The 15821-nt window shown below is 45.3% G+C and overlaps 1 protein-coding gene across 1 annotated transcript; it reads right to left on the reverse strand.

Moving 5' to 3' along the window:
• Positions 1–434: 434 nt before the first annotated feature.
• LOC106932346 (uncharacterized) lies at positions 435–13605 on the reverse strand. The gene is made up of 15 exons (XM_015011006.2): positions 11559–13605; positions 9798–9939; positions 9610–9720; positions 9488–9536; positions 9203–9339; positions 9005–9108; positions 8824–8934; positions 7659–7919; positions 7488–7567; positions 3318–3533; positions 2694–2772; positions 2518–2619; positions 2359–2447; positions 2215–2287; positions 435–1321 (listed from the first exon to the last, which is right to left on the reverse strand). The coding sequence occupies exons 1-15, from the start codon at positions 13491–13493 to the stop codon at positions 1193–1195; spliced, it is 3618 nt and encodes a 1205-aa protein (XP_014866492.2). The 5' UTR covers positions 13494–13605; the 3' UTR covers positions 435–1192.
• Between the last annotated feature and the right edge of the window lie 2216 nt (positions 13606–15821).

Below are 15821 nucleotides of genomic sequence, written 5' to 3' on the forward strand. Positions count from 1 at the left end.
ATTTTAAAACTTTTACTTCATGTGAAGCAGGAAAAATGTGGCGCCCTGGTTTTGACACCTGCCACTCAGTGTGCGGGTCTCCTCTGAATGCACCTCAGGCCAGGTGGAGCAACGACAGGATTTATTACTAAACCAGAATCTGCTCAGACCAAATTTGGTCCTTCTGGTGTGATTCTGGTGTAAACTGAATTCAGCAGTGGATCCTGAAGTCATGAGTTTTATTTGAGTAAAGTGTGATGAATGGAGCCCAGTACGGATCATTTCATTAGTATGCTGTATGCTATTCATTAGGCCGCTGATAAACAAATACTGAGCCAAACAATGTAATTAGAGTTGTGATGTGGCTCTACTGCCATCTGCTGGTTAGGAGAAGGAAATAAATCTGTAAGAGGCGGAATGACTCAGAGCTTCATACAAATACAAATCTAAACAGGTTACTTGTAAAGGCACTTCTTTAATATATTTCTGTTCAGTATTCTGTACATTTGTACACAACAACATATTTCACAGTGGTGCCAGCTTTACATTCAAACTTCACATCAGGAAACAACATTTGTCTCTTTACAATCAAAAGAAAACATTTCTTCAAGTTGAATCAGTTTGTTCTTGGACGCTCAGCGGTCAAAACTCAGCAAGTTAAATAAAGTCAACAACTAAAACAGGCCAGTTTAACACAAATAAAACTGAATCCGTGTTTAAAATGAAATAAAACAGTCAGAGCAACAATAAAGAGTTGATATTCAGTACTTTCAAACATACAGGAAGGCTTTACAGATCTGGTTATTAATTGTTGGGCTTCTAACATGGGAAGGATCCACTTCAGACTTAAAAATTCAGAATAAAAAACAGAATCCTGACAGAACTTCCTGTACAGAGCCGACGGCCAAACACAATAAACCTGAAAATAACGCCTGGCTCTCATTACACTGAGCCCAACAACAAGACAAGAAACAAAACTAAAGAATTACAAAAACATTTACAGATTATTTTCAGTTTCCTGCCAAAAAATTAAAGTGTTAAAAGTTCCTATTCAGCATCAGCAGTTTTTATAGTTCTAAGATTAAAAATCCTGAGCTTGTAAAGGCTGGTTTCTGGTTTAGCTCAGAGTTGATCTCCATTGCTTACTGATCAATTTTATAATAAATATACAGCCAGCTATACAACTACACATTCCCATCGGACTGTTTTTGTCTCACAGCGGCAGCAGAGGCTGTTGGGATGCCTGGTGCTCCGCTGAGGGGGCGGGGTCAGCCAGTGGCGCCGACGCCTCATTGGACGAAGCCTTCTGGCAGATCTCAGCGTAGCTCAGCTTCTTCAGCTCCTGAAGGAAGTGAAGAACAGGAGCGGGCATCAGGAGGCCGATACGCCGACATGTTTCAGTTATTATGTACTTTTCATCTTTACGTATACCATACACTGTTTGTTTTTAAACCAACAAATGAATACAGTTCAAATACAGCTGGGTTTTCCCACTGTGACAGAGTACGACGTTTTCATAAAGCGGACTGTGATGCGATTAATGACATCACACAACAGACCTGATGAGCTGCATTAAAACCAGCAGACAAAATAACCCAGAAAACAGAAAACTATTTTAGTAACTGATTATTCTGACAAAAGAAATGGGCATATTCTGATGATTTTTCACATAAGCCTCTTATGCAATATTAGAAATAAATTAAAAGGTGAAAATCAACAGAGTTCAATTCCTTTTAAAGGAAGAAAATACAGTTTATTGTCTACTGTGCAGTGTCATCATTCCTTTAGTGAACGCTTGTAGAAAAAGGTAAATCTGCAGATAAAAATCCTTCCAACATCAACAACAGATTTACAGAAAAAGGTTTTCATCTTAAATGCCCTGATTAGTTTAATGTCTTTAAAAGAGGGGCAGCATGTATTGGCGAACAATTACAAAGCAACTATTTAACATTGTCCCATGGACAGACTGTCTGTTTTAAGTAAAAGGTTGAAATGTTTAATGTTGCAGTGACCCAATCAGGGATCACAGCCTGCTGTCACAGAGCTGGTTGTGTTTTTGTCTCTAATGTTTCCAGGCTTTGTGTTGTTAAGATGAAGCAATAGGAAACATTTTGTTCTTTTCTCCTGTTGAACTGAACCCAGATCAGCTCCAGCCAGAGACGAGCACCATTAAACAACCCACACCTCCCCGTCTGGCTGGTCCAGGTGATAAACTGAGTCCTGAATGTGTCTTACTGCTGCTGGTTCCAATGGCAGCTGGACTGGTTTGTCCTCCACCGTCGTCGTTTCTCCGCCGTCCCCATCTTTCCTGCACACAACAACACAGCTGCATGTGAAGCCTCCGCTCCGGCCGCACAGCTGCAGCAGCTGGATACTCACAGCAGAGACGCCGGTTGAGGCTCCACTGGAGGAAGTGATGAAGCTGAGGATGAGGACGATGAGTTTGAGCTGCTGCTTTTCGTCGGACTCTGAGGATTCAGACACACAGTTCAGACTGGAACTGATTCAGGTGTGTGTGTGTGTGGGAGTGTGTGTTACCTTGACGCTATCGTTAGCTGCAGGTGTCGTCGCCGTGGCAACATTTGCTGTAGACAGGGGAGGGAAGCTGGACAAGCTGAGCTCCAGAGGAGGAGGAGGAGGCTGATGAAGAGGAGACAGAATGGGAGTGGTTCACTTTTCCAGTCTGACCTCTGACCTCTGCTGTGTTTTCTTACCTCAGAGTTCAGTTTGGGTCTCTCCAAGGATTTCTCCGTCTCCCTCCTCTTCTGGCCGAAGGCTCCCCTCCTGCTGTAACTGAGACAGAAAAACAAAAACCTGTTTTCTGTGTCTCTGCAGTCAAATCCTCATGTTGCAGAGCGTCGCTAAACTAAACTAAACTAAACTAAACTAAACTTTTCCATGTTTTGTTGCTTGCTAAGCTCAAACTTCAGTGCTTTTGGAGGTTTTATGAACGACAAAGGAAAAGTGGAGATCAACTGTGAAGTGAAAGAAAAATTTTATATGGTCTTCAACAAAAACAACAAAAAGAAAATCTTAGAAATGTGGAGTGCATTTGTATTCAGCAGTCTGAGTCAATACTTTGTCTACAATTACAGCTGTCAGTTTGTTGATCAGCTTCAAACATCTAACATCTGAAATGTTTGGATGATCTTCAGAGTTTCCCACTCTAAACACACACAGGGTTCTGCATGCAGGACTAAATGTTCCTCCACTGCCCAGCTGCTGCTAGCTGCTGCTAGCTTGCTAAGGTTTGGTTAGTAATGACCAAAGCGAACAGGAAGGCCTGCAGAGGCTGAACTACAGCAGCTGTGACTCTGGAACAGGAACAGTTGCGTTACCTTCCCCGGTCAGAGGGGGGCACCAGAACCTGTTTGTTGTTGGATTCTGTTCTTCCGCCCCGGCTCTGCCGGCGCAGGCCGCCCCTCAGCCGGCCCCGCCGGGCCCTCAGGGAAGGAGAGGAGTACTGGTCTGCAGACGGCTGCTCCGACGGCTGGTAGAGGTCTGGGTGGTGGGTCTGCCAGCGGTCTCCACAGCTCAGCATCCTGGAGCCCCTCCTGCGGGTAGAGACCATAATCAGCCCCAACCCGGTCCAAACAGGACAGGACCGGCTCCGACCCGGTGCATTAAAGGAGCAGCATTATGTATTTTACAGGCACATAGAGCCATTTTATAGCACAATCACGTTACTATGTTACCTTCAGTTGTTATATCCTGAATATATCAAATCACATGTGTCAAACTCAAGGCCCGCGGGCCACATGTGGCCCGCCATGTCATTTTATGTGGCCCCTGCAGCATTTTATAGGCCGACATTGACTTACAATAGGTTTTGAGCACAAATTGACTACAAACTACATCTCCCACAATGCATTCTGATTGTTACCAGCTAACATTACGGCTTCTCGCCACTAGAGAGCAGCAGAGTCACCTCAAGCTGCTTATTGATTTTCCCAGCAAATAAAACTGAGACATCGACAAGCTAACATCAAAACATCCAAGAAAAGAAAAATCGATTTACAAGTAAGACTGTGAATAAAGATGCGTGAGTTGGTGTCAGGGCGGCAGGTGGCGCTAGACGTTATCTTGACTGACAACATAAAAAAAATCGGTCATGTACTATTTTTATCCGTGAAATTACAATCATACTAACATCGGCTATTTAGTCGCATTTTATGTGGCTTAGTTAATATTCACCGTGAATCCAGATCCCATCACAGATTAAGCAGATAAATGTATCTACATTTTTCTCTGTAGTGACAAAAACCGCCCCAATAACTTTTAATAAATTAAATTAAGCGACTTCACTTAAATTAGCATCACTTCACCCGCTGGGGTCTGAACGCACTTCCTCCTGGTTCCCATTTGCAGAAAAATCTGCGCTAATTCATCAGTCAGTTGGATCTGTCTGATCCAAACAGATCAACTGAACTCTGTGAGTGTTTTACCCTGAGCGGTCCGGTGTGAGCTTTTACCAGGATTATTTATTTATTTATTTTGCGTGGTTTCGCTTCTCCCAAACGGACAGATGTTACGTCTGCAGCTCCTCTAGAGCGCCGCTCTCCTGGGTAACATGAACCCAGAAGGCTCCATTTGTTAAATCCGCTGGATGAGTTTCTCCCAGCGGTTTCTAATTCTTCGCAGCAGCGGAGCCGCGTCCGCAGTGGTTGAGCAGCGGACTGCGCATGTTACAGTCTAATTAACTTTTGCATCGTCATTTATTTCCTCAAGATAAACTGCCGGCTCCTCAGATGGATTAACACAACGTTGCATTCTCTTTAGTTTTCTCTGGTCTGTAATGGAGACTTGAATTTAACGCGCCATTTCAACCAAAGGTTTGTAATGCGCTTCCTAACCATTTTTTATTTGTAAGTATTGACTTTATTTTTTAGCCATGACTCTGTAGAACCATTTGTCTCTACTAATGACATCTTCAATACATTTTTTGATCCCAGGCTTAGTTTATGGACTGAACAGACAGAAACAGTTAACATAATACATTTTGAACTGTTGATTTTATTTTTGAACCATTTTTTTAATTGTAAAGTGTTGATTTTATTTTTGAACCATTTTTTTATTGTAAAGTGTTGATTTTATTTTTGAACCATTTTTTTTATTGTAAAGTGTTGCTTTTATTTTTGAACCATTTTTCAATTGTAAAGTGTTGATTTTATTTTTGAACCATTTTTTAATTGTAAAGTGTTGATTTTGTTTTTGAACCCTTATTTATTGTAAGGTGTTGATTTTATGTTTGAACCCTTAGTTATTCTGAAGTGTTGATTGTCTGAAAGACTTTACACATGAATTGCCCCATATGGGGTTTGAACCGATGACCTTGGGATTACTGGCACTACCGGCACGGTGCTCTAACCTGCTGAGCTAACTCACCTACCTTACAACCTGTTGAGTTTCCATGGATTTAAGAAGAACTTACATGATTTTACCACAATGGAGATTTGATAAAAGTGCTTATATTCTAATGTTTTTCAAAACAACATACATAATATTTTATTTTCCAGAGATTTTGTATTTTTAAGTGTTGATATTATTTTTGAACCATTTTTAATTTTCAAGTGTTGATTGTATTTCAGAGATATTTTTTATTTTAATGTGTTAATTTTATTTTTGAACCATCTTTTATTTGTAAGTATTGATTTTATTTTTTAGCCATTTAGCCAAGTCTCTGTAGAACCATTTGTCTCTGCTAATGACATCTTCAATACATTTTTTTGATCCCAGGCTTAGTTTATGGACTGTAATGTGAAATTAGGCACAAGTATAAGTCTGACAGTTTGTTCACCAAGTTACTGTGCTCTCTGAGAGGATCTGTAAGTATTTGACATTGTTCCATGCCCATCGTTGACATTAGTCTCTAACAAAATGTGGATCATCTACCAGGAACACTGCAGACAGCATGAGGTTCTGTAGTGTAGTGGTTATCATGTTTGCTTCACACGCAAAAGGTCTCTGGTTCGAAACCAGACAGAAACAGATTTTGCATGTTCTCTTCATCACAGGTGTTTACTAAAGGTCAACAAGGGTCTGTGGTGTCATGGTCTGTACTCTGAATCCAGGCATCTGAGTGCAAGCCTCAGTTGACATTTTCATGCGTTGCATCTCACATCATCAACTTTGGAACCTCAAACTGAAACAAAGCAGACAAGTTCAGTTCCTGTAGCGTAGTGGTTATCATGTTTGCTTTACACGCAAAAGGTCTCTGGTTCGAAACCAGACAGAAACGGTTTTTGTAGGTTATGCATCTCTTGGGGTGCAGTGAGACAACAAGAGCCTTCCTCTTTGGTGATGGTTCATTTGCCAATCGACTTCAATGTCGGCTTCTTTGAAATCGAAGATACTTTACTTCAGTTACCAATTGGCAGTTCTATGGCGTAATGCACATGTGTCAAACTCAAGGCCCGCGGGCCACATGTGGCCCCCCAGCATTTTATAGGCTGATGATTGACTTAAAATAGGTTTTGAGCACGAATTGACTACAAACTACATTTCAACCAAAGGTTTGTAATGCGCTTCCTAACCAGACGCTCCAAAGCGTCCGGTCCATAACTCTTCAACACGCCGTCAGCTCCCGGTCAGAAAGACGCATTTAGTTCAGAGACCATGAGATGATATTCAGAAAGGATTTTTTAATTAATTGATTTCAGTTGCCTGTGAGACTAAATCTATGCGTAAAGTCTATAATGTCTGCCCATGTGACTTGTTTTTATTATTTGTTTGCTTACCTTTAATCACTGATTTAAATATTGTAATTTTTAAACTGAGCAGTAATTTTACATCCATGGAAACTCAAATGTAATATTTAAAACTTTTCAGTACATAAAATCAGTTACAACAATATGAGGTGTTTAATTTATTTTTAACATTGTATTTTCATACATTTATGCTAGGGCTGCCCAAGTCTAGTTTTCCAGAGCTACCATCTGCAGCTTTAGATGCATTCCTTCTCTAACACACCTGGACCATTGACTCATTATAAGCCTCTACAGAACTGAATGAGGGAAGTCAACCTTTTGTCTGGGGTGTTTTAGCAGGGATGCACTCCTGATCTGTACCGTCAATGTGGCCCATTGAGGGGGGCCAATATGCTGAAGTGGCCCACGGTGAAACTGAGTTTGACACCCCTGTATCAAATGAAGCTCCGCCTACAGGAAGTCATCATGACATGGCTCCTCTATTAACCCCTTAACAACATTTTTACCAGTGTTGCTCTGGGAAGTAGCTCCTACATTGAGCAGTTCCAACAGATATTTGCTAATTGCTGCAGGCTAGTCTGAAGGAGCTGAGTGGGAGACAGCTGCTCTGTGAAGTGGAAGGGGAGGAGGTTTGCCTCGAAGGCGGAGCTAGGTCCAGCTCCTAAATGGTTGCCATGGAGATTAAAGGATCTTTTGTTTTTGAAGGAGGGAGTAACATTATAAGATGATGTAGAGCTGATCAAAGTGGATTTTTTTGACACTGGCCCTTTAAGAACGGCAGCAGCAGGGTGGTGGTTGTACCTCTGTCTGTGAGCTGCGTGCGGCTTGAAGGTAGAAGCTGCTGGAAACTCGTTCATCAGGTTGTTCATCAGCAGCTCAGGCTGCAGAGAGAATCAGAGTTCATGACTGAAACACTGAGCAGGACCACAAAAGGAACCAGGTCCGGGCCAGGAAACCTGGTTCTGCTCTCACCTCCACGTTCTCCTGGTACTGGGCCGCGGTGGCGGGCCATGCCTCGTTGTTCTGGTCAAACATCTGCTGAGGGAGGCAGGACGGGTTGAAGGTGGTGGGGGGGAAGTAGGAGCTGTAGCGGCTGCTGCACTGGTCCAACTGGACGGGCCTGTAGCCGTTCTTGGGGGCGAAGGAGGCGATGGCCATGGTCTTAGCTTTGATCCGGGCCATGATGGGCTTCCCCTTAAACACCCGGACCTCCTCTCTCAGGTACCTGTAGGCCTGAAGGACCGGCCATGTTACTCTGTCACATCCCACTGACTGACAGGATTAGGATCTGACAGAAACACAGCCAAGCTGCTGGGAGCAGAAGACCTAAGACTGGGGTCAAAGTTCACCTTCCAGCAGGGTGACCACCCTGAACATGCAGCTGTGTTGTACAAACAGCTCAGTTAATGACTAAGTCACCTCTGCAGTGCTGGAGCTCTGCAGAGACCTGATGATGAACACCAGATCTGGACGACTGGAGCTCAGATCAAAGCAGACTCATGTCAGAATGGCCCAGTCAAAGCCCAGGTTTAAGTAAGAGTGATATATTGGATCAATTTAACTGATTTAAAGAAAACACCGAACAGAGAGGCAAACAGTAAAACCTCCTGTAGGTTTTCTCAGTCCCTCCACCGGCCCAGTCCGGCGTCTGACGCTTCGCTTCTGAATGGAGAACGACTTCAAGTTCGTAACAGGAAGATAACTGAATGTTTTCAACATTATTTCCATTTTAAAGCTTTAATAACTACATACTAGTCATACCATGAAGACCAGTATCCATTTCACTCTTGCAACATTAAATTGAAGGTAAAGGAGTGAGCATAGAGCTGCTATACATAGAATGTGTCATTAGTTAATTCTTGTTATTCATGTGTGAGCTTAGTTGGACTGATGTCCATCCAATCTGACTGAGTCTGTTGTGAAAAGCTGAGGCCAAACACGGTTCTGACTGGAGACTGAATACCAACACGACACACTTTCCAGATTTTCATTAGTTGGTGGCATTCAGTCTTTTTCTTGTGTTTCCTGTCACATCTATGTGGTTGACATCAGCCTGTTAGTGTCTATGACAGCTGAATCAGTGACCCGCTGGCTCTGGTTTGAAACTCAGCTAAGACTTTGATAGGAGCTGATGTACCTGCTGAGCGTCAGCCTCTGACTGAAAAGTGAGGAACCAGTTGTCGTTGTTGACGACCTCACAGCTCAGGACTTTGGGCAGGTTCTCTCCTTCGAACAGAGCCTCCACCTCCTGCAGGGAACATCAGAGCGCTGAGGACGGCAGAGAGCAGCAGGCGGGTCGGTGCAGCAGCGGGACTCACCTCTGCAGGTGTGGTGTCAGGAATCTCCCGCAGGATCACAACGCAGCGGTTCTGTCTGGGCCGAACCTTCTGCCCGCATGGGGCCACCTGGACCAGAGGCATGGCTGCCAAGCAGACAGCAGGACGTTAGAGCTCAGTTATTCTAGTGATTAAAGTTTTTATTGTAACATATTGATGGGAGCTAAAACAAGGAGCCACATTTGAGAATGTCAGAGATGAGCTCCAGGTCCGTGGTGAGGTTCTTGATGCCGTCCAGACTGGCCAGCGTGGCGATGGAGACGTATTGGTCGTTGTCCATCTGGGACTTCAGGTACAGGTCGCTGCTCAGATAATCCCTGAGAAGGAGAGCAGGAGAGGCTGACGGAGAGGTCAGATCCAGAAAACAGCAAAACGCACATTTCTCTGTACTGAGACGCATGGAGGGTAAAGACGGTGGGCAAAGGAGCTTCCCGCTGCGCCGGCCGCTGTGGTTCCAGATGTTACCTGGTCAGGCAGGACTCCAGAGCTCTGCTCAGTTCCTCTCGGATCTCATCTGGAAACACAGCAGATGTTTTCAGTGCAACAGCGTGAAAAGAGTTGCTGCTGCGTGTGTATCCAGCTGCTACCTGTAACCGGAGGATCAGAGGTTTCTCCGTTCACCGTCAGAGCTTCAGGCGTTGGAGTCAGATACTCGGCCTCCGCCAGGCCCACGTTCCCTTCAAACTCCGACACGAATCCTGATGGGATGGCGAAAGGGGAAGGTGAGGGAAAGAGGACGGCGTGATGCGGTGAAGCAGCGGGAGCCTGGGCTCACCTTCCTGGTGGTTCAGGTTGTCGGGGAGCTGCAGCCACGGCTGCTGCAGCTGCTGGTAGTCCGGGTCGGGGATGTGGAAGCTCAGGTTGGGGTCGTTCCATACTTCAGCTTCAGGGTTGAGACACGGAGCTGCAGCAGCTTCCTGAAACACAAACACAACATTTAACTCAGAATCTGAAACACGTTTAGACTTCCTGGTGGTGTGAGCAGACAGGAAACATCCACATCTGGTTCAGCATGTTGAGCCACTTCTTGGGTTAACAACAGCTTAACTAGTTCTCAGTTCACTCAGGTTAACTGAATCTGTTCATGTTCAGAGTTCACCAGGTAAATGAGTCACAGCTTTATTTCTTGTTTTTACCAGTTTAAGTGGTTTGGAACAACCTTAGTAGTCAGAACTTTGACAGCATCACAAATCAGAAACTGTTAAAGATTCCCAGTTCCAGACTGGAAACCAGTCTGTTGATTTTAACTCTGTGGTTTAATGGTTTTATCTTGTGTGATTTTAGTTATCATATTATACTTTATTGTTTCTACATGATTATATAAGAAAAGTTCTTTATTGTCTGTAGAAAACTTTGATCAAGAGAAATTTGCTTTTAAATGTGATGATGGATAAATAAACACTGACTGATCGTCTCACATAAACTTTATTATAATTTAGCCAAATTCTAACTAAAACTGAAATTTGCCCAAATAATGTTTCACTTTGTAGAATGAAATAAATGGAAACCCCTAACAATCTGCTAACATTTGCATTTTACTTTCACTTAAAAATGTCATTCAAACTTTGAATTATCGTAATGCCTTTTGGCTACTTCTGTATGTTCCAGTTTTTTCATATTTATTTTTTTTAATCATTTTCATAAAATCAATTTTTTGGTCATATTATTGTCAGATGTCATCTTTTTAATGGAATCCAATAACAGAGTTCTTCAGCTGCTAGAGCAAAAAATGTGATGGTTTCTGAACAAGTTCTGTTAACTCACTTAATTTTCACTTTTTCTACATGTATTATACACCAAATGTAAGAATTTTGTCTGAATTCAGAAAATGTAACCCTCATTGATGTGGGACTTGCAGTTTTCTGGCAAATCGTCCCAAAGTGAAGCATCAACTCATCAGGAATAAGAAACTCCATTACAGGAGACACAAAGTGCAGCTGTATGTTTTCATAACCTCATATCTTCTCCATAACGATGCAACAGAGACATGAACCTGGTCTGGTTTTCTCCTCAGACCTTCCTGACCCTCAAGATTCAATCATTTTTTTCTTACCAATGAATATTTTGTTATGAATCTTCTCTGCTCCAGAATTACAAATCCATTTTTCACTAAAACACCTCAGATTGAAAAGTTGCTAAATCATAATTTAGCAACTTTTGCTAAATTAGTTGCTAAACACAGCACGCAACTTTTGCGTGCTGTGTTTCATGTGTGTTTCACACACATGAAACACAGCACGACTGTTCACTGATCCTTCTCAGTGAACAGTTCAGGTTCATCATGTAGAAAACAGTGCTGTTAGGGTCAAAGGTCAGCACAAACATCTGAATGTAACGAAAACCATGACTCCAAATTAACTCCAGCCTGGATTATCAATAAAACATAATGTCTTCAAACTGTGAATGTGAATAATAACCCATGTGTTTTGTTAAACCTAGAATATTCCAGATGTTTTCCTTCCAGTGTGTGTGTGTGTGTGTGTGTGTGTGTGTGTGTGTGAGAGACATGGAGCAGCAGAGCTGGAGCCAGACTTACAGCCTGGGAGCTGCTGGTGTGCCAGTCCCAGACGCAGGGCCCCTGGGGCGTCGCCGTGCTGTAGGGGAAGGCCCCCAGCAGGGCCATGGAGGGCTGCAGCTCTGACACCAGGGCCGGGATCTGCTCCTCATCCTCGCCCTTCGTCCCGTCCGCCTCCAACGTGTCCTGGGCCAGAGCGTCGGGGTTCTGGTCCGGGCTCAGCCGGATCCAGGGCTTGGGGTACAGGCGGCAGACGGTCGCCTCGGCCAGCTCTCCCAGCAGCTCCGACACCATGTCCCTGATCCCGCCCTCCTTCTCCACCTCTTCCTCCTCCTCCTCCTCCTCTTCCTCAGCGGCTGGGACTTCCTGGTTCAGGAAGTGAATCTCGTAGGACGGAGTGGAGGCGTAGACATCGATCTGATCTGGGTCCACCGGCACCGAGCCAGAACTCTCCTGGCAGCTGGCATCAGTAACCATCCAGTCTGAGTAACCAGGGGCAACGGGGAGTAAACTCTTCATCTCCTCCATGTTGTTTCTGTCTGAGGAAGAGTCAGAGGTCCGATCCGGGCTGGGGGGGCGTCTCTGACCCGTAGGAGTAAACCCGTCAGACTGCGTCTCTTCGTGTGAGGAAGAGGAGGAAACGGGAGAGGAAGGTGGCGGCCCAGAGCGCTCAAAGCGGCTGGGCGGATGGTGGCTTATACCTTCATGGTTCTGAGGTCCAATCCGGTCCCAGCCCTCTGGTTCTGGTTCCTGTACACTGGAGGCAGCATCCCCGGCCTCTGCAGGGCTTCTCTGAATGATGACCTCTGACCCCTGCTCAGTGCTTCCTGTGGGCTCTTTAGGTTCCTGATGGAAGGAGTCTGACCCGGGAGCCAGTAGGGTGGGGTTCTGACCACGTCGGGTCGGGGTCGCTGTAGCATTGCTGATCCTGCAGATGATCTCTGTGTGGCACAGTCGGAGCGTCGGCCCCTCCAGCAGAGGAAGGTCATCCTCGTCTTCCTCCTGGAGCAGCATTCGGACCTCGACGGTCTTCGGACCTGGACGGTTCTGGACTTCCTGCTCCGCTCTGAACCCAGACCCATCACTGCTCAGCTCTGCTTCTTTCTTCCTTAAGCAAATGTTTTCTCCTTCTGTGGCGGCACCGGAGTCCTTCGGCTGATAGCTGTCCGCTGTGGATGCCTGAGGGTCCTCACCGCTCACGGCGGCCTCACCCTGTTGGTTTAACACTCCGTCCTTCTCCAGAACTGAGCCAGGATCCAGTTTGTCAGCAGAGACCACTTCCTGGTCATGTGACCAGGTGGTACCTGTGTTGGCATGGTCCCTGAACAGGCTGGCCTCTGATTGGCTGGAGGGTGTGCAGGGCAGAGCCGTCTGGGTCCAGCTGGGCTCCAGCTCCTCGGCTCCGATGGGACAGATGCTGTAGAAGCTGCGGTGCGTTGCTACGGCGTTGAGCGGGAGTTCTGCTGCGTCCTGGGGGCCTGATAGGGGACCCGGCTCCGGCCCTCCCTGCTCGCCGTGCTCCGGCGCCCCGCTGTACCCCGCGGCCCAGTGCACGGCGATCTCCAGCATTTCCGGGCCGAACGGACTCTGGGTGGACACCTCCATGTAGGGAGGCGTCCCGCGGCCGGGGCTGGCCTCCCGCGTCCCAGCAGCCATTGCTCTGGTATCTGTGTGTGTGTTTGTGGTGATGACGGCCTCTGGGCTCTTGTGGGGCCGCTGCGGTTCCGCCTCACCGCCAGACAGAGCCACCTGGGTGCGGTCCGGGTCGGGGCCGGGCCGGTCCTGTTCCCTGGCCGGCTCCTGGTCCTCCAGGTGGGCGCTGTGGGCCACGGCCTCAGCCTGCCTCCTGACCTGCTCCGTCAGCGTGCTGAGCCCGTCCTGGAGGGGCGCCGATAACAGAACACTCCTCTCAGTCTGCGGCTCGGGGCCGAGCTCCTTACTAAAGCAGCAGCCCATCTTCTCCGGCCTGGAGGGAGAGTAAAACACAAGTCTGCTACGGCCGCACTCACCAAGAGCCAAACAACATGAGAGTAACACAGCAGCTGCTCCTCGCCGCCGCCGGCCCGCATGCGGGAACAGGAACGCTCCCCCCTCCGGCCCCGCCCCCCCTGCCGCCTCACCGGCCTTCCCAGAATAGCCGGAATGAGGGGCTCACATGTCCCTGCCACTCAACCCAGGAGGGTGGTCAATGTGTTTGAATTAGGGCACAGACTGAGCGGAGTCAGATGATCCAGCAGCCCACCAATCACAGAGCTGAGTTCTTCCAGGAAATACCCCCCACCCCACTCCAGGTCCTTCCCTTCTCAACCTGCCATGTGTGAGGATAATCTGCTCATGGAGGATCCTTCTTTTATTTTTGATTTTATTCATTAGCTTTATTTGATAGGGACAAAAACACAATAACATAAACAACCTGAATGAAGCAGCAGTCCCACGCCTGAATCATGATGCTAATAGCACAAGCTAATGTGCAAAACTTCTCCCTAGATTGGGTTTTTCTAGTGAAATGGCAATAATAAGGTAAAATAATAAAACATGATATTAACAAAACCATACAGATAAAACAAAGAAATGAAAAACAATTGGTATGGATACATGTTTTTGACATAGTCAGTTTTGTTTTGTTTGTTTTTTGAACATATTGAATAAGAGTCAGTCGGCTCTAGAAACATGACAGAAAGCTGCAGTGAAGGCTCGAGTTCCTTTAACAATCATAAGTAGAGTGTAATAGTGAACTGGAAGGAAAACTGTCTGTTTTACAACTTAAAACCCTGAAAACGTGTCAGGTGTCTGTGGCCGTCCTCTGAGGCGGATTTACCTGGTAAACACAGTAATAACCAGGAACCAGCTCTCCGAGCGTCAGCTGCACCTCTAGATCAGCTGGGTAGAACGGATTCACTTCTGACGTCATGGAGGACGTGGGCTCAATGGGACGAGTGCTGCTGCTGCTGGTCGCCACGGAGACTGTGGGGGGGGGGAGCAGAGCAGCAGTTAGCTAACTCAGCATGGATCTGAACTCAAAATGAGATGTCAGGTTGGGTCAACAACAAAATAACTAAAAAAAAGAAAACAAAAACAAAGAATCAAGCTGCAATGGTCCAGTCAAAGTCCAGACCTCAACCTTCTTAAGATACCAATGACAACTTTTTCCAGTCTTTTCTAGACCACTGGAAAAATAAATTACACTCAAAAATATTATTTATTACAACTAATCAAATTAAGTTTATCCAATTAAATATATTAAGTTTATTAAGCCAATGAGAAGAAGCCGTGTGCTGCAAGGCTACGATCTGGACCCATTATGGTCCAGAGCAGGGGTGTCAAACTCCAGTCCTCAATGACAGCTGTCCTGCAGTTTTTAGATGTGCCACAGGTACAAAACACAGGAATGAAATGGCTTAATTACCTCCTTCTTGTGTAGATACGTTCTCCAGAACCTTGCTAATGACCTAATTATTATTTTATTCAGGTGTGGTGCAGCAGGGGCACATCTAAAAGTTGCAGGGCAGTGGCCCTCCAGCACTGGAGTTTGACATCTGAGGTCCAGAGTGTCGTCCTATCAGAAATCCACCAGCGGTAGGAATACTTTTTCTGACTTATTTTTTTATTTATTTAGCCATTATTTATACAGGTTATCCCGGTGAGATAAAACTCATTTACAAGAAACCTGTTTGGAAAAAAACAAAACACAAACACAAGTTATTAAAACATTTGCATAAAAAGTGACCTAAAAACAAGAGCAAGTTTCATAAGATTGAATTTGCGCACATGATTTGTAACGTTTTTATTTTCATTTAATCTGCAGTATCTTGCTGTCTAAGTAACACATGAACCATAAAAATGTAACATGAACTATGTAAGTTTTTAACTGATCACAAATCTGGAGTACAGTAACTGATTTTTAACGGCTACGTCACTTTCAAGCTAACTTGAAGTGACCTGCCCTTTATTTAAACGCATTTTTAACATATTCCTAGTTTAAAATTTCAAAGAAACAGAGTAGTCTCAAACATTTGCAGGTCATTAGGTGTAAATATTCATCATTGGTATGGTAGCCTCAGTTCTCCGTTTCAAACAACCGATTTAACTCGGACAGCTCAAAGTAAACAACACAAAATCCTTAAAGAAAAACAAGCAAAAACAAAAATCACCGCTTCCGCCACTTTGGGTCAAGCTAACCGAAGTCAATACCCGAGTTCGTTTGCTTGCTTTTTTTTTTCTTTTTAGGAAAACGACCTCTTCAGTTCACTAGTCAGTCAATTATTCCCCCGCTCAACGTCTGTT

The sequence above is a fragment of the Poecilia mexicana genome, unplaced genomic scaffold (assembly GCF_051168715.1).
Source record: "Poecilia mexicana isolate PSO_F unplaced genomic scaffold, ASM5116871v1 scaffold_20, whole genome shotgun sequence".
Taxonomy (NCBI): Eukaryota; Metazoa; Chordata; class Actinopteri; order Cyprinodontiformes; family Poeciliidae; genus Poecilia; species Poecilia mexicana.

Bases quoted from the DNA above. Each gene is read 5' to 3' on its own strand.
- LOC106932346 (XM_015011006.2), bottom strand. From the start codon at position 13,493: ATGGGCTGCTGCTTTAGTAAGGAGCTCGGCCCCGAGCCGCAGACTGAG. The intron at 9,721-9,797 runs GTGAGCCCAGGC...CCATCCCATCAG, and splicing joins CAACCTGAACCACCAGGAAG to GATTCGTGTCGGAGTTTGAA. The intron at 3,534-7,487 runs GTACAACCACCA...CTCTACCCGCAG, and splicing joins CACGCAGCTCACAGACAGAG to GAGGGGCTCCAGGATGCTGA.